This window comes from Diadema antillarum, unplaced genomic scaffold, assembly GCF_040938485.1.
Source record: "Diadema antillarum isolate AM-2024a unplaced genomic scaffold, OU_Dant_1.0 seq00001954_RagTag, whole genome shotgun sequence".
In the NCBI taxonomy this organism is placed as follows: domain Eukaryota; kingdom Metazoa; phylum Echinodermata; class Echinoidea; order Diadematoida; family Diadematidae; genus Diadema; species Diadema antillarum.
In genome coordinates, this window is record NW_027272614.1 from 42,742 (window position 1) to 68,497 (window position 25,756).

A 25,756-nucleotide genomic window follows, 5' to 3' on the forward strand; every position below is an offset into this window, starting at 1 on the left:
AAAATTCATAACTTTTCCATCGGTTGTCCGATTTTCCTCAAACTTTCACTGATATGTTCTACTAATGTTGCTGCTTTCACTCAATCTACGTTGCTCTTTGGGTTTGCGTACCCTTTAAAACACTCATGATGTGCTGCCCCTCAAACTTAACTAAGACCCCATTTACAGTGGCAGGCCAGCCCAAAGCCCGCCTACACGTATGTTGCCGTACTTGGCCCCGCATTTTTGTGCATTTGCACTGCCTTGTCAAACCACACCTGGAGAGTGAAGTTTCCTTTCGCATTTTTTTTTTTTTTTTCCGTTGTTATGGGGCTCTACATAGGCCTACATGTAAACATTTTTTTTTCCCAGTGATCTCTACAGTACAGCCAAGTGGGTTCGTCTGCACATTTGGGTCCGTTTGCATTTATAATTATATCAACAAAAGGTGGACCTCGGGCCAGCCTCGCTTTATGGTACCACATTTCAAATTTTGTGCATTTACATCAGAATGAAGGCGGCCTTTTGCCCACTGTATATGGGGTCTAACTGTACAGTTCTTTTCATGAATAAAACTACAATAGAGTATCATTTTTATTCATAGCACTTGTCTGATACACATTATAGGGCCTATTTGTATGATATATGTGCATTCATCATAAACATTCATGCTTATAAGTGCCTATCTGCATGTTTACAGTATAATACAATGTACTTCTTTGTGCACTATACTTTATTTTATACTGATATATTGTATGCATAGGTACACTCTAGTCATTTTGAGACAATCATGTTGAAATCAGTAGGAAAGATGTTTCTTGTATTTATGATGTTACAGCAAAATTAAATGTATAATTATATAGGTATAAATGAATAAAAAATACCTAGTGTTGGTTCATATTCCTTGAATGTAGACGTGTTATGTTTGTAGTATACTCATTTACAATTGTACTCGCTTTACAAGGGTCACAAGTGTCATGTGAAGTGGACACTTCAGTTTAGGTGGCCCTTCACTTCATGGTAGTCACTTTTTAAAACAAGTATCACACCTCTGACACAGCAGTGTAAATTGAAAGAGTGGAATAAGTGTCAAAACAACTGAATCACATTCACACACAAACAAACATGGTTGTCTCCATTAAAAAAAACAAGTCAGTATTGTCTGTCAAGGTTATGTGTGTCATTTAAACAATGCTGATTTCATCCCACACAAATAACCCTGAGTTGTCGGCTGCATTCATTTTTCTTTTCTTCACGCATACATGTACATACAGTGCGTACATATCCTCCTTTGTCAGATGACCTAGCACACATTCATGTAGGCGATAAAAGAATTTTTGCAAGCTGTTTCGTGCTATGCTAAAAGGAGTTGCAAACTCCATGTGATGAACATGAATGGCAAATTGCTCTTGAAACCTACATGTATAGAGTCACTATCCAAACATGAAGGATGTATTGTGAGTGAGCAAAACTGCAAATTAAAAATCATTCAAATCATTCCAGTATTATTTTGTTGCCAATCATCATTGCAGCATGCAATGGGACTCTATCTATGTGACATTTATTTGAAAGGGGAAGTCAACAGTGCTGAATGAATACTCTGCATTATTTTTTTTTTTTTAAACATTTTGAAGGGAAAATTGAAAAATGATGTATTGTATCCATAGCTATAAGTCTTTATCATATTAATAGTACAGTACCCTCTGCTAGTTATTAAGGTAGTGGGGACTGAAACCAAAACTACAACTGTGTAGCTCGTTACGATTTGTAATAGATGAGTGTTTGCAGAGCTTATTTCATTACAGATATGACAGTCATACAATGTACAGTAATAGCCTTAGTTGTAAGCCTACTACACCTTGGTGAGCCTATTACACCTTGGCAGGCCTACTACACCTTGTCAGGCCTACTACACTTTGACAGGCCAACTACACCGTGGCAAGCCTGTTATACTGTAGACCATGGCAAGCCTATACAATTTGACAGGCTCACATTTGTACTACACTTTGACGAGCCTTCTACACCTTGGCAAGCCTACTACACCTTGACAGGCCTACTACACCTTGGCAGGCGTACTACACCTAGACAGGCCTACTACACCTTGGCAGGCCTACTACATTGTACACCTTGACGGGCCTACTACACCTTGGCAGGCCTACTACTCTTTGACAGGCCGACTACACCTTGACAAGCCTGTTATATACTGCACCTTGGCAAGCCTATACAAATTGACAGACCTGCTACACATTGACAGGCCTACTACATCTTGACGGGCCTACTACACCTTGGCAAGCCCATACTACACCTTGGCAAGGCCGCACTACACCTTTGCAAGCCTATTACACCTTGAAAAGCCTGTCCCACACTGTTGGTACCTTGGCAAGCCTACAGTACCGGTACTACACTTAGACAGGCCTACTATACTTTGACAGGTCTACTACACCTTGGCAAGCTTACTACACCTTTTTACAAACCTAATTCCACCATGACAAGCCTGCTTTCAAAAACAAAACCAGGTTGATGAGAGAAATATCCTTATCCCAAGTTATCTTTTGTGGCTGAATTTTTCACTAGAATGATAAATGGTGATTGATTAAATGCTGAAAAATTTAAAGAGGAATCAGTTTAATCTTCCATACCAACAAGCTAGTAATGTAAAAAAAAAGAAGAAGAAGAAGAAGAAGAAGAAAAAAGAACCACTAGGGTGGGGGATGTGTAAACATCCACACGATAAGTGAAACTGGACAAAGAAGGAAAAGTTAAAAGCCAAAATGTTGTGGCAAGGCTTATGACAGTAGCCAGAATACCAAAGTCCATTTATGAATGATAACCAGTCCTGAGAAAATTAGATTTGTCAGTGCTAAGATTGTTTGAGTTACATTCGTAGCTCTGGTTGCCAAACTTTTGGTTAAGCGTGGGAGGGCTGTGTAAATGGCACTGCCCACAAGATGGTCTGTATTGGCTTCCTTCTAATTTTACAACTTCAGCCATGCATGTACAATAAAATCCACAGAACGTTTGGAAAGCGTGGTAAAGTGCAAAAATTTGCACATAATTGTTACAGGGAATGAGACTGCTGTATTACTACGAGCTGAAATTTTCATGTACAGATATTTCTGCAAATTTTTACTTGTCAGGCATTTACATGGGTTATTCATTTCATGTTTCAAATTCTTTGTTGATCACGGAATTCAAGATTGGGTTCATGTTTTCTAGTTCCATGAAAAATGAAAAAAAAATTGCAACAAATCTAAACCTCTTTTTTGTTACTTTACTTCCTCAGATACATAAATACAGTGTTATCTTGGCGAATTGGAGCCGACGGTCTTAATCGCAGCATGAAAATTCCACGAAGCCACTTGCATTAAATGCATTGTTTAGAATTGCGCGAATTTTGCTTTTGCGAATATTAGCTCCTTGCGAAATTAGTGAAAGTTTCATGCCGACAAAATTTTCTGCAAAATGAAATTCGGCATTTATACCATGAAAATAAAAATTTCATAGAGGGCTCCTACTCAAATATCAATGAGTAGATCTCTCCAAATTGGTGCTTTTATCACAGTGTAACAGTAATCTCAAAATTTGATGTTAAGCGACCTGACTACCGCCAATTCAGAGAAAACAATCAGTTATGATCTGAAGACCTGTAGTTGTTGACATGTGATCAAGCCTTTTGTTTCTGTCTATAACAATTGCATTCCATACCATACTTATTAATAGCAGATGTTTCCGTAGAAACCACACGATGTATTGTAATTCTAATAAAAGTTCATTGATTTTATTGTTCGTGTTGTTGTTTTTTGTGCATTTTTCCCTTTTTTTCCCCCCATGCAAGCGGCTCAAGCTTTGATGTTGCCAATATGTGTGATACCGTATGCCTGTATAATCAGGCTCAGGATTTGCTCGTTATTGAAGGCGGTGCAGGTTGTGCTGCAAAATCAATATCCCAATCTGTGCACAATATTCATGTACAGCTACGCGTATAGGTACACTGTAGGGTGCCTACTTGCTGTGTATGGCAAGTCCAATGTAATTTGCTGCTTATTAGTGCATGGAATCACTAATTACGTACACGATGATGTGATGTCATACAAATGTGTAAATAATGGTGAGGTACAGTAATAACGTGCAGGATAGCCATTAAAGTTTGTGCGACCCTTTTGCAACCCTGAAAATTAGATTGCTTTCATGAGCTGGTATATTGTAGAGATAGGTAATTCAGACCTTTCCTCAGAATAATACATCTGAAAACTTTTCTCTAATGGAGGGGGGAAACAATACTATAGATTTCCAGTGAATTCATTTGGACCCAGAAGAGTTCAGACCAATATTCTCAGTACAAATGGGGAGCATAAGTGACATTGGGTTAGTTTTTAATATCTTTGTTTTTGTTTTTGTTTGAACTCAGTGGTGTATTACTGTAAGTTTTTATACATTTTGATGGGAGTCACTGCTCTTCCTTTTTCCTACATTGTTCATTTCATTTCACTTCAGTTGTACTTTCATATTTTTCAGTGAAAAATGCATCAAATACAACACAATATTGAAATGATACGTGAAATCCAGCTAGGATATAATACAAACATGAAAATTTGGATCTAAGTATGAATGCCCCCAAAAAATTTGATGGAAGCGACTCTAAAAGCACTATGGAAACCGAATGTAAAGATGAAGATGAGGAACGCGGATGCAACATAGGATCAGATATTAGAAGACAAACAGAAAAGACCGAAATACTTGGGGAACATAAATATAGCAAATTCTGCTCAAATACAGATTAGGAGAGCAATATATAGTTGGTACCCACATTAGTAGTATAATAAGATGCAGATGTAATGAACAACATTGCCCCATATCATGGATAGATTATGGATAATAAAAGCTCTTTTACAGTCCAAGATTCAGGATTACAATATTAAGTAGTTCACACACACTTAAATGCCCACAGTGTAGATGCATCATTCTCAGACTTGACTCTAACTTTTTATGAATCCATTCTTGATATGATTGATTCGATTTGACTTTAAATTCAATTTGATTTGATTTGATTTTGAGTTGAAGACCAGGTTAAAAGTCATCTTTTAAACAATGCATTTTATGTTTGAATTTGTCGTGATTATTACTTTGTAATGTGCAGTAGAGTATATTTTTATAGTAGCTGCACAATATAAATGTCCTTTATTCTTCTTCTTATCATTATAATTATAATAATTATTATTATTGTTATTATCATTATTATTAGTATTAGTATTTATTTATTTATTTACTCATTTATTTATTCTTTGTATGTCATTTTCTTTAAAATTACTTCTGTTCTCTACAGGTTCATTAATATTGTACAAAATAACAGTTATCTATTTTCAACATTTCGTTTTTATTGATCTTGTATTCAAATTAGTCATTTTGTATGTAGGCCTATACATTTTGCCAAAGGAAAATCATTTGTGTGGAAATAGAGAGCATGTCTAGACTTTGCCAGTTACGATGGCAAGGAAATGATACACATTTCAAACGACCACCATTCCTGTGCATACCACCTCTCCAGACAAATGGGCTAAAATATGCGTGAAATGAATGTCATGTGTGAGAGAAGACATTCCACGTTGAGATTGTTATGACCCATTATATTCTTATTGGTTCTAGGAGAAAGCCTACACTTGCAGGTGTGGGCTTTACAAACATTGAGGATTTTGTTACCAAGGTCACAGAACTGTGCTCTTTCAAGGCGCAACCGCAACCGTGGTGATGTTTTTCCTCATTTCCCCATTCTTTACTTGAAGGGAGTGCTGGTGTGACCAGTCAAAATATAAGCTGAGTAGGACCCACATGGCATTTTGTCATTTTCTGTGTATGTGTATGTGTGTGTGTGTGTGTGTGTGTGTGTGGTATGTGTGAGGTATAGTTGAACCTCTATTATCCGGCCTCCCTTTATCCGGATCTCTCTATTATACGGACGCAATCTCGCCGTGATTTTTTTTTAAAAATAATTACGGGAGGAAAGGGGGATTCCCAACTCCTTGAGAACTCCTACACAAACACACATGAATTACATATACTTCCAACATGAACATACATTACATCAAATTTCCTTCCAAATTGCTTACCCTCAGACATTTTAACATCCCCAAACATCCCCAAATGTAACAATGAAAAGGTTGCAGTATACACATTACTACATGTGGTACTACAATGGGCTACATCAGTACATGTGTATGTATATGTACATGTATAAAGCATTGAGTCTCCCGTATCCGGCCAAATCCCTTATCCGGATGAGCCCCGGTCCCGACTTGTCCGGATACGAGAGGTTCAACTGTATGTGTGACACTGAGTGTATTGGATTGATTGTGAGACATAAATTGTAAAACTAGACATTTTCGCATGCATGAAGCTTTCGCGAATTTTGTGAGGAGCTAAGATTTGCAAAAGTGAAATGCAGCTAAAAGTTTTTGTCTACACAGTGCACAATTCGCAAAAGTTTCATGCTGCATAAAGGATCATCGCCTCCAAGTTATGATTTGATTTGAATTGATTTATTGGTTCCTGCATCATCATCGCACATGCAGATACATGATGCATTGTTGGTGCCAGACACATGCATACTGTTCATTGCCTTAACAATGTACAGCAAAAAAATTCAGCGATACAATGAATAATACAGAAGGGCTACAGCTTAAGCATAGCTTGATTTGAAAGTTTGATTTATGAAAGTTTCTGCTTTTACAATTTTCTGATAATACGTAATGTAACTTTGTAATATCAGTCTTTAAGGTCCTTATGTGATGAATGAGTAATTAAAAGCCTACCAGTAGTGTACACACCTTGTACATTCAACTTAAAGTGAAATCTGCAGATTTGTCTGTGAAACATTTATGATTGCTGTGCTGTTGTTCTGCAGTCTTATGTAATGCTTGGGAGATATATTTAAAGAGATATAATATCTGATTTGTCCCCTTCAGATGATTCATATAAAAAAATATAGTCCCAGTGAGCTAGAACTTTAGATATTTCATATTCATTATTAATTTATGCCATGTCATGGTATCTATTCTTTTGTTATTGTGTTTGAATGTAAAGATTTATTAATAAATCTGCTAATTTGAATATTTCAAGAATGAACTCAACCAAAGTATTGTTGATATTTCTTAACATCTTTCATAAAAATAGCAACTGCTACAATCAGTAAGCATCATATTATTGACATGAATTCATAAAGCCTTAAAGAAAAAACAAATTGAAAAATCCTGTGTGTGAAGTTATTAACTTTATGTGAAGACTATGATTCATGAGCTACATTTCATCAAGCTCATATAGGCGAGGTGTTGCTCGTGGCGAGCACAGAGATGCAGCCGAAGACAGCCCGCCAACACGACACCGGGCTAAATCAATAACGGTGAGCAACCGATGTGCATCCACTGTGTAATGGCAGTTGGTCAACACTCGGCTGCACAGCAGCGGAGGCGAGCTTCGGCGCAGGCGTGCTCGCGCAAGCGAAGCAAACCTGATGCCACCTCTCCATCGGTGGCCTGGTTAAGTTGTCCAACCATCAGCTTTGTGACAGACCATCAGTTATCTCTCCAAACTAAAGGGTATAGGGGAATCATCATTCACAGCTATACCATTCTCATATATAGCAAGCTGGAATAGCTTCTCGCGGAATGATTGTGCTGGCATGTACTGTGCACGGAGTCTGTAGAAATCTGTGATTTTTTGTTTTTTGAGACAATGTCTATCTCTGTTCCTGCATTGTGAAGACATTTTTAGGGGTAATGAAATGAGACAATTTTTAAGATATTGAAATACACCTTTAAATTTAAGAGAAATCAAGAGCAATAAGATTAAGATTAAAGGATCAGTGCATGCTGACTGTTAATCTATTGTACCATGATCATCACTTACAATGTATATGGCAAAAAGAATATCTTGATATTATGTCCTTTATACTCTATTTATGATAATTTTCATGTTACTAATTCTTTAATCTGTATGAATACCATGATCATCAGGTATGTGACGAAAAGAATATCTAGATATTATGTCCTTTATACTCTATTTATGATAATTTTCATGCTACCTTTCTTTTAGGTTACTTTGATATGAAATTATGCCTAATTACAAAAATCTTCAAAACCAAGATTCTGTTGATGTCACAATCTGTCAGTCACCGCTTAAATACCGGTACTAATTTGATTAACAAAACACATTGGAACGCACCTTTCCCCTAAACTGAATAGTGGTACACAGATCATGTTTCCATAGTCACTGTTATGGCCAACAAAAGACACTGTATGGAGACATGCAACTTAACATGCTGAGTTCACAGGAAGGTGCATTCCAATGTCTTTTGTTAACCATTTGATTTTCTCAACCATTTGTATGTATTTTGTTTGTGGGTGGGTGGGTGGGGGAGGGGGCTGGGGAGGGGCAGTTCTTGTTTAAACAATAATGTAGTACATTCCCTGATTGTCAGTGGAATTCAGACAATGGCAGTGGGCTTCAGAACTGCATTTCTATCTGTATTGAGTGCCATGAGTTATGAAGAAACAAGTTGCCAGGTTTTTGAGATGGATGATGGCAGCGATACTCAAAATATCCCCATTTTCCCCAATTGTCTTGTCTTCATAGCTTTCAAGTACCATTAAATGATCACATTGAAAAAGGAACATGTGAATTTCGAACATGGACTCTACGATGCAAAAGTCCTGTAATTAACCTTGGGTAAAAGGGGCCATTACTGATGCTGATGCGCATTAAACTCTTGGGCTAAACCCTCACACAGCCACCATCTCTGAATAATACTGACGTTGTGTAACAACAAGCTTCCATTGGCATGACATGACTTAAGCGTGCAGATACTAGAAATGTAAACCTACAGAAACATCTGCCCAACCATTTCAATTATCACATGGATTGATGTACAGGTACCATATCTCTCTTTGAGTTGTTCCTAATGTCTCCGCAGTAAATTGAAAAACGCATGACATTTTACACCAGCCAGCTTCTGAACGGCATGCCCAAGAGAGGGCTGACTGATTTGACAAATTTCCCTCTAGTTGTCAAATATTGATTTCTTTGTAATTTAATTGTAGGGAGGGGGGGACTATTCAAGTCTTTTTCATGTGTATTTCTCTCTACATTTCATGGTTAGCATATGATTGCTTTGTATTTGTAGCAGTGAGTAATTCTGTCCATGAAGGTTCGTTGAAATGCTTGCGTAGCTTTTTTATCCCCCTCCTTTTTGTGCCCCCTTTTTTTGTGCCCAACAAGATCTACTGTTCTGTTCATCACTCTTCAGAAATGTAAACTTTGCAAGACATGACAAGACCATGCATAATGGAAGTGGAACTAAAATCCTCCACTACATAAAAGCATTGATAGCAAATCATTTTTCTTTTTTTAATCAGGTCATTGATGCAGTTATCAAACATTATTCATGGCTCCATCAATCATGTTTAAAACCTCCAAGCGGCAAGGGGTGGGGTAAGGAGCAGGATGGATGCGATCCAAGATGTTATAACCACTGAAAGATACATTCATTTTCAATTTTTTTCTTCTGCTGTTAGTGTTACTGTGATAGTCTTTCCATCTTTCCATCTTTCCATCTTTTAACCATACAGTGTATGTTGGGGAATGGGAACAAAATGGCCAAGATGTAAATACAATTGCACTGGCAATTCCCTGATGGATGGGAGCTTGACAGTGATGGCATATTAAATGCACAATGGAGAAATAGTCATTGTCAGGAGAGTTCTTTGTATGGCCTTGTATAGGAACTTGTGTGTGTATAATATGTGTATGTGTATGTATGTGTGTGTGCATGCATCTGTGATACACAAGATGAAGATATAATGTCAGTGAAACTAATAGGAAAAGACAAAAGGTAGAGTGGAAATAGAATAGTGAGTGAATGGAAAATGGGTGCACAAATATTAGACTAATATTTGTATAACTGTGTGTGTATGTGTGTGTAATTTTGTATGTGTGTGTGTGTGCATTGGAGTGTGTTTGCACAATACTGGAGGAGGTAGGATCTATAGATAATGAGTGAAAGGGAAAATAATGAATGAATGAAAATGTGGCTTGTGAAACTAGACTTGCAAAAATCCTTGTTGGATGTTTGTGTTAAGTATAACAATCTTATGTAGACACACTTTCTTGTTATAATCTATTGTATATTGTTTGTTTTATATAAAATTTGTATTATTTCAATCTAAAGTGAAATATGCAAATAACATGCTGAAACTGTCCACCGAGTCTCGATTGCATGACCTGTGCAGTTTCAATAATCAAATCAATCAAATCAATAACACATACGCAAATTTATTCCAACCCACCTTGCACTAGAATGGAGCACACTCATGACCAGTATGTAGTTATGATTGTCATGTACATGAAGATAGAGTTATCTATTAAGATTTGTAGCATAGCATGGTTATCCCCTTAGTAATACAACAAAATGGGGGAAAAATACAATTTTGCATTTAACGTACATCAAAGTTCGTATTCTACTTTGCACAGTTAGGATAACGCAGCAATTGATGTACACTTGTAATGTGTCAGTATGTGGTACCATGTCGTTCGTCCTGACTGGGGGATAGTGAGCAAGTTTGCGTGCGGATGTCTTAAGTGCGCACCCAGGGCTGATTAGGCACTGAGTAGCCCGTTTAGTCATACCTGCCCAGAGCTGTTTAGGTTTGGGTTCAATGAAAAATAAAACACAACAAGGAACTCCCGAGTAAAGAGTTTGTGAATTGGAGAATGGCAGACCTCAAGCCACGTCCATAGAGCATTGATTGGTAGCTTTGTGGGCTGGCTCCTGAGTATTTTGACTGTCAACACAAAGAGACATTCATCGTCTGCTTCCCTCTCTCCAACCTTTTCTCCCTTCCCCTCCTCCCCTTCCTTCCTACATCTGTTACTCTATAGATCTATCTATCTATCTATCTATCTATCTATCTATCTATCTATCTATCTATCTATCTATTTATCTATCTATCTTTATATTTCTCTATCAGTCTATCAGTCTATCTATCTGTCTAACTCTCTATCTCTCTGTCTGACTGTCTGTCTATCTAATTATCTGTCTATCTATCTATCTATCTGGCTACATATCTGTATCTATCTATCTCTCTAACTCTGGCTGTCTATATATCTATTTATCTGTCTGTCTATCTATCTATCTCTCTGGCTGTCTGTCCATCTATATATATATATCTATTTTTTGTCTCTGTAGCTGTCTATCCTTCTCTCTCTCTCTCTCTCTCTCTCTCATTCCATCTCTCCCCTCCCTCCTTTTTGACCTCTCCCCTTCTTCCTATGTATTGTATATCTATCTATCCCCTCTTCCTCTCCTTTCATTTTACTTTTCTCCCCTCATCCTTCCTATATCCACTATCTACCTGTCTATCTATCTTTATCTATCTATCTTATCTCTCTCTCCCCTTTCCTCATCTCCATTTCCCCTTTCCTTCTCTCCACTCTCTCTTTCTCTGTCTTTTTACTTTAATTTGTATAAATATATTCTTCCGCTCTGATAGAGATGCGAATGATTCAAGAGTAAAGATGATATGTCTGCTGCCCAGTGTGTGAAGTGAAGAGGGGGCTACATTTAAATTTAATCAAGTGATTTTCTATCAGGTGTGAAGGCATGCAAAACAGAGTATTGATTTCTGGCTGGGAAGCTGGGGCAGAGACCAGCATGGTGGTGGTGGTGACTGGACAGTAGTCTGTCCATTCCGGGAGGAGGAGTCGCCATGGCGGCTACTCTCATCAGCTGCCGCCGCAGGGTGAAAGCTGTTCCAGCATCGTGTTCAGACTTTTCTACCTACGATTTCAAACTGTCATGATTTGACTATCGCTGGCAAAGAGAACCTCTGCTTGCTCAGGATGTGAAGACCTTCAAGTCTAAATTTTTTGGACACAATGTGGAAGTTTGTTTTGCCATGCATCACCTTTGAGAGAATGAACAAACTATAAAAATGTATGAATCATGTATTATGTACAGAAAAAAACCCAAGAACTCAAAAATCAAATCAGAGCACAGCTGAATGTTTGATATGAGGTACCGAATTCTGGTGTTGATGTTATCAAGAGAAAGTATATCAAAGTGTATCAGTGCATGTGATTTAGGAAAGTATTCACACAAGTGTATGGATATTTCGAAACTTCTCATTGTTAAGAAATGGCATTCAGTATAGAGATGGAATTGAAAGTACTCTTTATATCAAAAGTGCCAGTGATAAACACTGCATGAGTAGATAATGAAAATTGGAAAGACAAAATAGTTTGAAAATAGATTCATTAATGTGCACTGAGACAGGTGACTTTGAATTGTGCATTGATTACCCTAAAACTACATGACCTGTTTTCTTTGTCAGGAGAAACTCTGTACACTTTATTCCTGTACACAGGTCTGCAGTAGTGCATTGGATAAACACACATTTTCAACTCCATTTAATACAAGGCATGACATTTCAATTTCGATAGGCATTCCTCACTTTATCCATTATGCCTTTTTATGAGATGTCGCAGCGTAGATCTTCCCTGCTATCAAATTTTGAGTGTGAACGCACTGCCAACTATGCAGTGCCAGGAACGACAGGCCTGCGAGAAAGTCTGCTCATCACGTGTTAGCGAAGGCGCCTCTCGTCTTCCTGATTACGAGCAAATAACTGTCGCCACTTAGTGAGAAATCAGCCATGATACATTCCAATCAGTTTGTTGAGCAAGCAGACTTTCTTGCCGTATCGTGTGCATCGGCACACCTAAGCCAGGGAGATGTTGAAGCGAAGCCAGGAGAAGGCTTCGCCTATATATTTGATATCCATCTGACTGAAGAAGAATTTGTGCCTGATTTGCTGAGTATTGGAAAGGGTGTGAGGTTGCTCTGGCATCCAGGCATTGAGACGTTCTTTGCTTCATTTCAAATTGTCTTGAATGTTGATGTCTCTGGGGAACATCCAAATTATGTCCCATCTTTCTGGCATGAAGTCTCCCCCTATCGCTTTCCATATGTCCTGTCATCGCGATGCACTCTTCCCTATTGATTTGTGCCATTTTCTCCCTGCTTACAGCTGGTCATTGGGACGGCAGACTGTCTGTCAGTCAGAATGGTCGATGGTAATGGTAGACATGTCACCACGCTGTAATTTCCACCTGTGGGAATGTTACAGAAAACTGCTTGTATTGTACACAGATGATTCATTGCATGTAGACTGTGCTGTTTCTCACACAGACGATGCTTCTGTGTCAATCAGAATTCCGGTTTTAGTGCTGTCATAATCGATATGAGATCATTGTTATTGATATATCATCAGTAGAAGTAGAAGTAGTAGCAGTAGCAGAATCAGTGATGATACATGTAGTAGCAGTATTGATGTAGTCATGCATTATTGTTATTATTATTATTATTATTATTATCATTATTATTATTATTATTATTATTGTTAAATCAAATTATCACCATCATCATCATCATCATCTTTCTCATCTTTCAATTACTATCAGCAGCAGCAGTTGTACAAGTACATTGTAGTACAGTCAAAGTAGTGTGTGTTCATCTAACAACTTAGTCAAAGTCAATTTCTATAGGGCTTCATGTCAGCTGTGGCTGCCAAGAAAAATATAAAGGTAGCAGAACTGTAGCCTCCAAATATCTTCCCCACTCCAGGGCGATGTGTGTGTGATTTAGCTTTAAATGATATAATACAATTAGTTACTAGATTAAAACAATTAACTCATCGAGGATGGGTTGATTTTGCTTAACCCACATTTTTCTTATACTTTCGTTCTCGTTCACATTACTCGGGACCAGTCTTCAACGGATTAAAAGTGTATCAATAGTACATTGTCAGCTACTCTGTCAGGAATATATTTGACCAGGCCCCAGTTTTCTCAAAAGGTAAAATCAATTGTAAATTCCCTTACCACACAGGCTGCCATAGACTTATGATAGAAATCAACTATATCGATCATAACTCTTCATAAAACAGGGCCCAGGTGTATTTTGTTTGTGCATGTGTCTGTACAAGTGACAGCACTGCCTACTATAAACTTTATGATTCCCAGAGTTCTGCTTTTTCCTTCCCCCCCCCCCCCCTCAGAAATTTATCAAATTGATTGTTGTGGCAAGGCAGTGAATACATTTATTTGTGCATTTTCCACATCTGCATTTGTCATATCCCTCTCTGCAGTCTGTGCAAGCAGGTGGAAATTTGAGCAATACAACTTTCAGTGCGATGATACATAGCCAAGAATATTGATGTCATCGTAATCAAATTATTTCATTATTAAACCATCTTCTCTTTTCTTTCCCCTGTCTGCGCGTGTCTACCCATCTCTTTCTCTTCCTCCCTCTCTCTCTCTTTCTCTCTCTCTCTTCCTCTCTCTCTCTCTCTCTTCCTCTCTCTCTCGTTCTTACTGTCCCTTCTCTATTGTTTTTTGATGAAAGCTTTTCACAAGATAATTGTCCTTGTTCAGAATTGTCAATCTAGGGCAAGTTAATTGTTATTCATTCATCTGTTTATGCTCTTATGTAGTTCTGTTGAATGCTTTTCCGTGTGTCAGGAATTTGAGGTCATTTAAAGAACAAATATGTCAGTGCAGTCCCATGAATATATGTGAAGTAACAGTTCAGACCTGTTAGCTGTATTTTGCCAACAGTAAATTTCAAACCTGCAGCTATGAGCAGCAGTTGAGTTGTCGATAAATCTTAGATTTTCACTCACTTATTCAATGCACTTATGTGTGTGTTGGACAAAGCGTCATATTGCTGTTACAATATTGTCGTCAAAATGGAAAAACATAAAGTGTTGTCAAGGAGTAACTGAGGGGTGTGTACACAAATTGCCCTGACTTTTGCCTCAACCTAAGCAGCCATTTTGTTCTAGTGCCAGTTGGGTATCATGCAGGAATTACTTTAATACAAGAGAATGGTTGTAATCTTTAAATGGTTAGTTTTCACACTATTTCTTTGATTTTTCGCCATTCTGTTGTCTGCTCGTGTAATTTTTACACTTCCATCAATGCTAACCTTCTCTTCTGTAGAACTTCTCTTATGCTATTCCTCTCTCTGTACTGTAGTTCTTTTTACATTGCACAACTTAGTGGCACATGAATGAGGCACTTCTTTTTTGTTTCAGAATTTTACATTATTTGTACATTGTGCCCTTGACATGTTCAAAATTATTGCATTCTCATTCATGCGATTGTTTACTGGAAATTAACATCATTGAATTTGAAACTTGAACATGAAAAGGATATTTGTTTGATCCCATTTATTTTGAACCATGAGCACCTGTATACTGCTCTTTTTTGCACTCTTTGTACCTTATCATGATGAAATTTAGTTTGCATACTGTACATTATAAGTGTGAAGTGAAATGAGATGATATTCATTTTGATTCATTATCCATAATCTGTGTGTATATTCCTCATAGGACCATCATATTGATATGTGTCGTGTCCCAGCCCCACGAGCCCAAGACGTGCTCCTCACAGCTCTTCCTCAGCATCGTCGGCTACCTTGTCCTCCAGCTCCTCACCATCGTTGCCGAGGTGATGGTGACTGTCATCAGCCTGCGAGGCACCATCCTCTACGTCCGCCCTCGGCAGCACATGAAATATGTACTATATGTCACGGGCGGTAAGTACATGTATTTCGGTCAGGCATGCCATGAAGGTTTTTCTTTTCTCTCTTTCTTTCTTTCTTCCATGTGCTGCTGCCGAACCAACGAAGATGTGTCTTTATTTTTGAAGTGTGTTGAATTTGAAGAAATAATTGATGTCCAAAGCGAAGAGTACTGCATCGCTAGTGAAGTGCTGTCTGCATTTGAATTCATAGGATGCTTTATCTAGAAGAATACAGAATTTTTAGTTGTTGAATTCGTTTTATTTTGGGAGGTGTGTGTTGTTGTCTAAATTCAAATGATGCACATGTATCGGATAGAGTCATAGCCCCTGTGTTATGCAGAAAGTATCACAAGTTCCAGGGAAATTCTTCCTGGGAACTAATTAATATTGGAGGCAAAATGTTATGCAACAGCTACAATAACAACAGCCAAAGCTGAGGATAAGGAATAGCGAGGCTTCTATACTCTAACCTGTGCAGTACATTAGCACTGTTAATAGGAGAAGTCAACGTGACAAGTGTATGGGTATCACTTGTGATTTATATGGGAATCATAACTATTTAATGTACCCTACATTTTGTTTACAGTGTGAAAGTAGGGCCAGCACTAGCCGCAGTCACGCTAGCAAAAGATTTAGAAGTTTAAGATTGCAAAGTTTTACCAATGTGACCATAAACTTCCCGCAAAACTTTTCACGAAGCTTCCCACTAAAAAAACTAGGGATATTTCCTTCACCAGCCGAACTTCTCAAGTTTTTTTAATGTAAACACTAAAAAAAATAAACTTCGCGAAGTTTGTCACGTAGCCAGTCCACCACCTTTTTTGCAGGCGATGTCTCCGAAGTACACAGTCATTGTTTTGTATAGGTGTGCATTGTTACATCACAATCACCACAAGTCAGACGGCATAGTCTTTGTTTTTTCCTTTTTTGCACACATGCACTAGTGACCCAAACTTATCAATCCAAAGATCGAGACGAGAACCAAAGATTGCAAAGACTTTGCCATCTTAACCTTCTAAATCTTTACCAGTGTGACCGGCGGCTACTGATCATATAGAAAAACAAAGTTTTAACCTCCTTGTCTGTCCAGATTGTCAAACATGTTGACCTTCACCTTGATTTCTTGAGGGCTTTGCGTCTCAGGTGAAGTTAAAAAAAGAAGTAAGGAGGGGCACTGCAGAGGCAATTTATTCGTGAGCATGCACATGTTCCAGTCGGCAGGCAGTCGCCAAAGGGTAGTGAAATAATAGGGAGCTTTAGATTTTGACGCGCGGACGTTTGAGACGGCGAGTGCGCTGGACGTTCTCCTCTCCCTGCGTCATGTGGAAAAGTAGCTTTAGATTACGCTGGGACGCAACTTATGAAAAATAAAATCGCGCCCCCATATGATCAGTGCATGAAGAAGCTCTCTACGTCGCAAACTGTGCGGACGTGAAAATAGCCCAGTACGCGTAGTTAACAACTCAGGCGACGCAAGCTAAAAATAGATTGGCTTTGCGCGCGCTACTGCGCACGCTCAGAACACGTTTTTTTCCTTTGAACGTCCGCGCGTCTAAAATCTAAAGCTCCCTAATATGTTGTCCCTGTTGACATTTGGTCATATAAACAGCAAACAAAAGTGGTCTAAACTGACTTTGAAAAATTAGGATGGTGGCAGCGGAGGGAAAGGAGATCTACCTTAAAGGGGATGGCTAGTAAGAGATCAGTGGGAATCAGTGGGAATACTGGGGGATGATTGTTCCAATTCTTGTGGGATTCATTTAAGAGTACATTATATATCTATTGTTGTGTGAAAATTATTTGCTTCAGAATGGTCTCAGATTCAAGTAATGTGCAGTTTAATGTTTCCAGGCTATCATGCCTGTACAGTGACGAGGCATTAAACTGCACATTACTTGAATATGAGACCGTTCTGAAGCAAATAATTTTCACACAACAATAGATACCGGGTATATAATGTACTCTTAAATGAATCCCACGAGAATTGGAACAATCATCCCTCAGCATTCCCACTGATTCCCACTGATCAGTTACTAGCCTACTAGCCATCCCCTTTAAAGTAAGGAGAACAGCTTGAGGATGACATCAAATTAGGTAGCTTAAATTATGGCCGTGTGTGTGTATGCAGGTAAGGGAATGCATAGATCCCATCTCCTCCCACAGAATGAGGCTACTGTAAAATATAATTTAGGGCATTACTGAAAGCATGTAACTGCTTGTGGCGGCTGCTGTTTGGATCATGGTCTGTAGAAAATCCTGTATGTAAAGAAACCACAACTGGGAAGAGATGATCAAAATGCTAACATGTTGTGAGCTAGCAGGCTTCTTGCTGTGGTGGTGAAGCCAAAAAAGAGTGCATGTTAAATGATGCAGGAGTGATCAAGGCCATCCGTACAACACATGCATCTTCTGTCACATTTAGAACATGGGTGTACTGAGTGGTGATCGGTTTCCATTTGGTTGACTCGATGTCGACGCCATGCATACATCGTTTCGTTGGCGAGGCCAGTCGAATCACCTCTGATGCACTTTCAGCTTTGCTTCAGCTTAGGTTCAAACATGAACTTTCACTACTTAGAGAAAACAGCTAGTTACTTTGAGAGTAAAGGGACTTAAGACTGTCATTACCATGTGCAATGCTAAAACATCTTAACTCCATAGAGCAAAGTTACAAAGAAGTTAAGATATATTTTGAATTTCTGTTCTGGTTTTTGCCCGTGCCAGGCTGCTTAATAGTATTTTATATGTGTGTCATTTTTACTGCACACTAATAATAGTTTGGATGGGAGACAAAAACTACATGATAATCTAGTGTGCTCTGTGCAATTTTAGCTACTGTCATTTCACTCTTGTTCCTAGAAGCTATAAGGTAGTATTGGTGACTTTAAAGTCTTTTGTGGTTTTCTGAAGATGATACTGTCAATTCAATTCCATGAAATGATAATCCTCAGTAATTTCTTCATTTGAACTCCATCTCAGGCTTTAGAGCTCAATTCGTATGTGTTCAGGATGTATGTATATGTATCAGAGTTGTCCACAACATTTGAGCATGTTGCAAGCTCTGAATGTGAGAATATTGCAGAAGTCTTATGTGTGCAGAGCGCAAATCATGAGAAGGTAGCGTGAGATATCTTGCAACTTATTCCTTGTGGTGGTGCTTACGTTCAGTGTTCTGTCTCATGTTTTGAGCATAAATTTCTAAGCAGTTTGATGTTTGTCAAGTTTTGCCCATGTTTTTCACATGTTTGAATTCATTTTGTTTTGAGAATGTTACCAATGCCCAGAGATGTTGCATACAATTGTATCATGTTGGTGGCTTTTGAAGATGATGAACAAGAGTTTGAGCATGTTGCAGTGACATGCTTAAACCCTTTTTGGACCACCCTGGCCCGAATTCACAAAGGTGGTACAATCTTGTCCATGGTTTAAACCATGGACACAGACCGTAGTTTTGTATGGGTCGCCAAGTGTCGCATGGCCTATTTTGTAACAAAATAGGCCATGCGACACTTGGCAACCCATACAAAACTACGGTCTTTGTCCATTGTTTAAACCATGGACAAGATTGTACCACCTTTGTAAATTCGGGCCCCTGTGTTTATGTCTGTGTGTGTATGTTGAAATGCGTGGTGGTTTATCTGCAGCTGATATGAACCCACTGTAGGGATGGCAGTGAGTGTAGAGCTATCATAGTATAAAGGCATGTGTGCGTCACCTACCATGCGTGTACTTTGAGAGTGCTGTGACTTTTCCCAGGGGATGCTAAATTAATAATCATCATCCCCTCACTTTGGTTAGAGGTGTTTATCATCATCATCATCATCATCATCATCATCATCATCCTGTGGTACGGTATGACGACAGCTTGCTACCTCAAGATTGATAGTGGTGCTTGATTAGGTTGTGATTGTTTATGTCAATCTTAATTTAGACCTACATGTATGTATATACTGAGTGTGCTATGTAGTCTTTATATTCACATCTCACAGCCACTTTCATCTTCACACATTCAGCAAGCTAAATGTCACTCATCATAGATTTGTGAAAGTTGTTTTTACTTTTAAGAAAAAATACCGCATGTAGGCTTTTTTGTGCCTAATTTTTTTCTCAGTCATAAACTGTGTTCTCTTCAGATACTCCATAACTCTGCTAGTTAGATTTCAAAGAAGACTGGGGAGGGGGGGGGGGGGGTGAAGTTCACTTGGCTTTTAAGGCACAAATCAGATTTGAGAAATTGAGAAGTTTCTCCATGGCAACAGAGCATCGTGTAATGATTTTTATAATGCTAACAATAACAGTATATACTCATTTGTGTGTTCGCCGGGCAACATGTCTGTCACTTTTATACTGCTAGTGTGTGAGAGTCATAATCTTACAATTAATACATCATATGCAAAGTTAATCTAAGAAGTTCCTCACCAGTGGAAAAATGAGCAAAGAAAGTGGGATTCACTATGTTACCATCTGGTTACATTGTAAAAGGAGATTTATATCGTCTTTAAGAAACAGTTATTAAATCACAGACATTCCAATGGTCAGAACAACCTTGGTTTTAGTCTAACTTTGCTTTCATTTTAATTTTTTGTTGAGCCCACCGGAGGTGTGGGGAGACTAAGGGATCGCCTGCGGCGTCTGTCCGTCCGTCGTCCGTCTGTCCGTCCGTCGTCTGTCTGTAACGCTACAAAAACTTGAATAACTCTCTACTGAGGATTTCAATTTCGATCAAACTTGGAGGGAAGAGTGGTTATACAAAGTTACACATTTTAGCAAACATGAAGGGCACCTCAAGGTCAAAGGTTACAGGCAGAGGTCAATGAACTTTAGGGCCCAATGTTAAGTTTTTAAGGCGCGCTTCGTTTATGGCTCGTAACTTTTGATGTATCTGTCTGTTTGTGACCAAACTTAGGTGGTAGATGTCCCTTGGGAAGTTGAAGGTTACCACAGGGTCAAAGGTCACAGACAGGGGTCAACAAACTTTTAGGGCCCAATGTTAAGTTTTTATGGCGCGTTTTGATTATGGCTCATAACTTTTGATCCCTTTGTCCGTTTGTGACCAAACTTGGATGGTAGATGTCCTTTGGGGAGGTGAAGGTCATCACAAGGTCAAAGGTCACAGACAGGGGTCAACAAACTTTTAGGGCCCAATGTTAAGTTTTTAGGGCACGTTTCGATTGTGGCTCATAACTTTTGATCCCTATGTCCGTTTGTGACCAAACTTGGATGGTAAATGTCCCTTGTGGAGTTGAAGGTCACCACAAGGTCAAAGGTCATATGCAGGTCAATGAACTTCTGGGAGTTAGAAAAATGTCAATTTCTTGTACGCGAATGGGCGAGACACTATTTGGCACTTGCCTTGTTTCATTCCACCATCTCCATTTGGAACGATTTCATCTGTGTGTGGTAGATTTGCCAGTAAAGGTATCCTACCGTTTATGGTGGTGATCAGTAACTACCAAGCACACGTAAAGTTTGAATCAGTCAATGTTTGACAGACCTGTGCATGTTACTTATTCATCAGAGAGTTAAACTACAAGGTTGTCCAATCAATCAGTGGAACAGAGCAGTCAAAACCAATCTGTGATAATTCTTGGATGATGCCAAAAGCAAAGCACCAGAAGTCATTTCACCTCATTCTCTCCTTCATTCTCTGATGTTTTGAAAAGAAATTTGTTTCTAGATTCTTATTTAACCCCAGCGTCTATCATATTCAAAACATTGTTGGCAAATGAGTCCTGACCAAACCTTCAGTTTCATTTGCTGCTCGTGGCAAGTACTGAGATTGATTTTGAAAGGGTTCTTTTCAGCAAACACAATTACTGAAAAGTGATTATTAAACATTTCAATAGGAGATTTTGTTGTAGTTGTTTTTTTTGGGGGGGAGCAAAAATTTCGAAAATACTTTTCTACGATACAATTTTTGTGCAAAGGTTTGTACAAAAGCTGTCAGTGCTTGGCATCATGAGCTTGCAAAGATGACAAAATATGATGGCTTTGCTCCTTTATACCTGTTCTTTGGCTTGACATATTCTTTGATAATTTTTCATGTAGTTTTGTTTATAAAAAAAGGAATTGTTATTTTACATTAATGTGATTAAAGTGAGTTTCAAGAAATGTGTGTATACAAAAAAGTTTCTTTTTTCTTCAGCTGACACTAGTTTTTATATTCAGTGAGAATACATCCTTCATATTAAAGTAGAGAACTCCTCTTTTACTGAATGGAGATGACTGTTGAATCCCTAGGATTGGTTTGATTACATGGCTAATCCAGTGAGCTTATTGAACGCTGCAAGCATGGGATCTTGGGAATGGGAAGGAGTGATGCAGCTGTTCTCAAAGATTCTTGTTAAATCTCTGAAGAGAAGGAGTGAACGAGAAGGATGGAGGCTGCATCCTTCTTGAGAGGAATCCCTAGATGAGAGATGGTTTCCATGGAGATGAGCTGAGGATGGTGGGGAGGTGATGTTGAGATGCTTTGCAATATTGTATGTGAGGATGCAAGTCATGTCATGATGCCGGAAGGGACGTGTGTTCATGTTCGCTCATGTGTACAGCCTCCATGGGGGACTGAGCCCATCTGTAATGAGCACCAAGAATGATACACAGTGGCGTGGTGATCTAAGAAGGCGGATGAAGTTGGCCAAGCGTGATAAACAATGCTGCTGTGCGTGCACAGAAAGGGGAAGTGATGCAGCTGGATGGAAGATCCCGTGGATGGGAGGAGGATGGGTAAAGGTTACGTCCCCCCACAGGGGGAAGTCCCTGGATGAGAGGCAGTTGCCATGACGAGCTGAAGACAAACAGGAGGTGATGTTGACTCAGACTTCTTGCGCTCACAGCATGCGGCAGGCAACGGGCTGTCGGAGATGTCGGGATGCTGCTGTGAGGGAGTGCATCTTTCATACTCTCTCGTGCATCCAACACCTCATTTTGCCGTGCAGATGACAACTCTAGGATGAAGGCTAGATAAAGGAAAGCAGACGCTCATGTGCAGAAACCAAACGAGCTGCTCTTATAGCACAGTGGCTGCATGTCATTTTGGCCTAATTTGGTGTGACAAGGTTTACAACAGAAGCAAGTCACAGACAGTGATATCATGAATTAATTAGCAAGCGTCAAGGCAATTGCAGTAGCATTGCATTACTACTATATCACCTCAGTTTATACGAAGTCAGTACCAGAGAATGATTCAATACAGTAAATTGCCATTTCTTTTTACCATAGACTATTGCTATCCTGTGTATTGTTTTGCCCTTTAAAAAAAAAAAAGTGTATATAAACACTCAGCAAAAAAGTAAGTTCCCCCCTAACATTTTTGGATATATCTCAAAAAGTATTTTATGGATTTTCATAATTCAAACGGGAATGGATAGGGAATTTCATTACTCATAACATGAATGGCATATCATTGCCACCAGATATCATTATTGGTGTAAAAAAATGCATTTTATGTCAAAATGCATGGGAAAAAAAGTTGCACTTCAGGCTATAGGAAGCATATTGTATACATTTCCTATGTAAGTTAGCAAATGACCTTTTTAAATTGTGTAATTCTCGGGAATTTCTTCAGGTACAATGTGCTTCCCTATTAAACAGATGTTGTGCATACTTTTTAAACAATAGCCTTTTCAATATGAAAATGTTGGTAGAAGCCATGTGATTTGTATTCCAATTTGGGTCGATCACATTAATGTGCCTATGGCCATTTTGCATCATGCGCTCAAGTTGTAGATCAGTTTGTTGAGGGAAATGGCATCGGACGTATGGAGTGGCCTGCAAGATCCCCTGACTGTAATCCAGCAGAGAATCTTTGGGATATCATTAAGCGGAAAGCGAGCAAGAAGGTGAAAGATGGCACTTCACTCCAAGAATTTCAGCACATTTTGCAGAGAGCATGCAACATTGAGCAGCGCCAAGTACAAACTTTAGTTAACAGTATGAGGAAGAGATGCTGGCTGGTCATTGAAGCAGATGGTGGACATATCAATTATCAAATACTTCAATGTATGCTCATGAAAAGAAAGAGATAGAGAAATATGCAATAAACCATGCTTAAATGTTCAGAATCATGAGTGATTGTTTGATTATTTGTGTAAAAATCATTGCTAATCACTAAAGTGCAACTTTTGTTTCCATGCATTTTGACATAAAATGCATTTTTTCACGCCAATAATGATATCTGGTGGCAATGATTAGCCACTCATGTTATGAGTAATAAAATTCCTTATCCATTTCCGTTTGAATTATGAAAATCTGTAAAATACTTTTTGAGATATATCCCAAAATGCTAGGTGGGAACTTACTTTTTTTGTTGTATATATTAACAAACTTTTAACAAATTATTAACAAACATTTTCAGGAAAAGTCAAAATGTCTGTAATGTCACTGCAGATGGTAAACTTCATGTATGGCACCTGAGGCTAATCATTCACAGTTGAGTTTATATAAAACTTCACAAGTAACACATGTGACCTTTTGTGTGTTATCTACGGCATTATTGTGGTATTTGCCCAATTCTTAGAAGCAATGAATTTATAGAGTCAGTGCAGTCTAAAGAAACGTCTGCACGTTTACGTGTTTTAAATTTCTGGACCCAGTGAAAGGCAACTTCATTAAGTGAATGACAGTCATCTTATATGTTGCAGATGAAATACACTCCACATGAAGTGATCATCCATGAGTACGGAAGCTAGAATGGACGATGGCGTCATCGTCATTCATCTAACTTCCCGCGGTAGTAATCGATGTCGAGATGTCCGAGACGACGTGCATGACTAGAGAGATGGTCGAGTGTAAAACAAATAGTCATTAAGGGGGTAATTGGTGACTCGCGAGGAAGCGCACGTACGTGAGCTCAACTCTCGAGGAGTCGTGTTCTTTTTGAGAGCGGTGGCTTGCGAGCAAAAAATCTGTTCGTCCCGCTTGGCCGTACACATATCTGTCAATTTCTCTGGACAAGTCCCCTGGTGTCATCAGGAGTGGAGGATGCTGGAAAATAACTGAAGATTAGTCGAGTCAATTTGTCCGCAATTCTCTCTGGCTAGATTGACGTGAGTAATTGCAATCCTGACCCGCAAATAGAATTGATTTAAAGAGAAAATTAAAGTTTATGAGTTGCAGCTGGATAGAAGTATGAAAGAAATTGTATTCCAGGCATGGCAAACTAAGAATTGATCAAAGGATTAATTGTAGAAATTTGTATTGTCATTAGGTTGAATTGGCATGTATGTGTGTATTTCATGGGCCTTTAACTTTGTGTATTCAAATGGTCATTCCTTTTAGCTTGCTTATTACAAAGGTATTTAATGAATGTCATGATGGAACTACAAAGAAAAAAAAAACTTGCCTTTCAAATCATGAGAAAATGAATCAGATAATGGATAGATCCATCAATTTTAAGACACTAGCACTCTCGTGCCAATGCATAACTACAATAGGCAATTTTTAACACCTCCACTGAAATATATCCCCCCCCCCAAAAAAAAAAAAAATATATATATAAACAAGGGAAAAAGTTGTCAAAGATAGAGAGATATCATTTTTCAAAGCATTTGGGGGGATGTGTTGATTAGTATAGTTTAGAGATGATAAAGCTCATTTTACCTCTTTTCTGCATTTTCTGCAAAAACCAGAACACAAATACAACAGTAAAATGACATACAAATTGATGTGAATAAACCATTGTAAAGCAATGATGATCTGAAGTTGCCATTTGTAATCTTATGGGTCTGATTCTAAGATGCATCTAGACAAGTTTATGTTAATATTTGAGGTAGTAAGCAGTATGTCTATCTAATACCTGCAAATTCTTGATATTTGCAAAATATGCTCTGTTATTCAATTTTACATAATTGCTGTAAAGAACTGCATTTTTTAAAGGGATATCATGGCCAAACAGATGCATAATTCTTGCATTCATCTGGAGATTGAATTAAACCAAATCAGAACCATTGATATCATCTTTTTCTCACTTTAAGACATAGAACTTACATATATTTCATGTGCATGGTGCAGCTACTGCAGATACAGCATATGACTCAGGCTATAACTATGATTTTTTTTTTTCTTAATAGGCGCAACTATCTCTCATTGAGATGAAATGTCAGATTCATGACAGGCACAATGGATAATGGAGCTTCGGTACAGACTT

General features: G+C 38.5%; 1 protein-coding gene across 1 annotated transcript in view; it reads left to right on the top strand.

Annotated features, from left to right (window-relative positions):
* The window catches only part of LOC139713371 (uncharacterized), a 134,532-nt gene that overhangs the window by 32,900 nt on the left and 75,876 nt on the right, over positions 1-25,756 (top strand). The window contains exon 2 of the mRNA XM_071625108.1: positions 15,417-15,622. Within this exon, the coding sequence (XP_071481209.1) occupies positions 15,417-15,622 (206 nt within the window). The remainder of the gene's footprint in view (positions 1-15,416; positions 15,623-25,756) is intronic.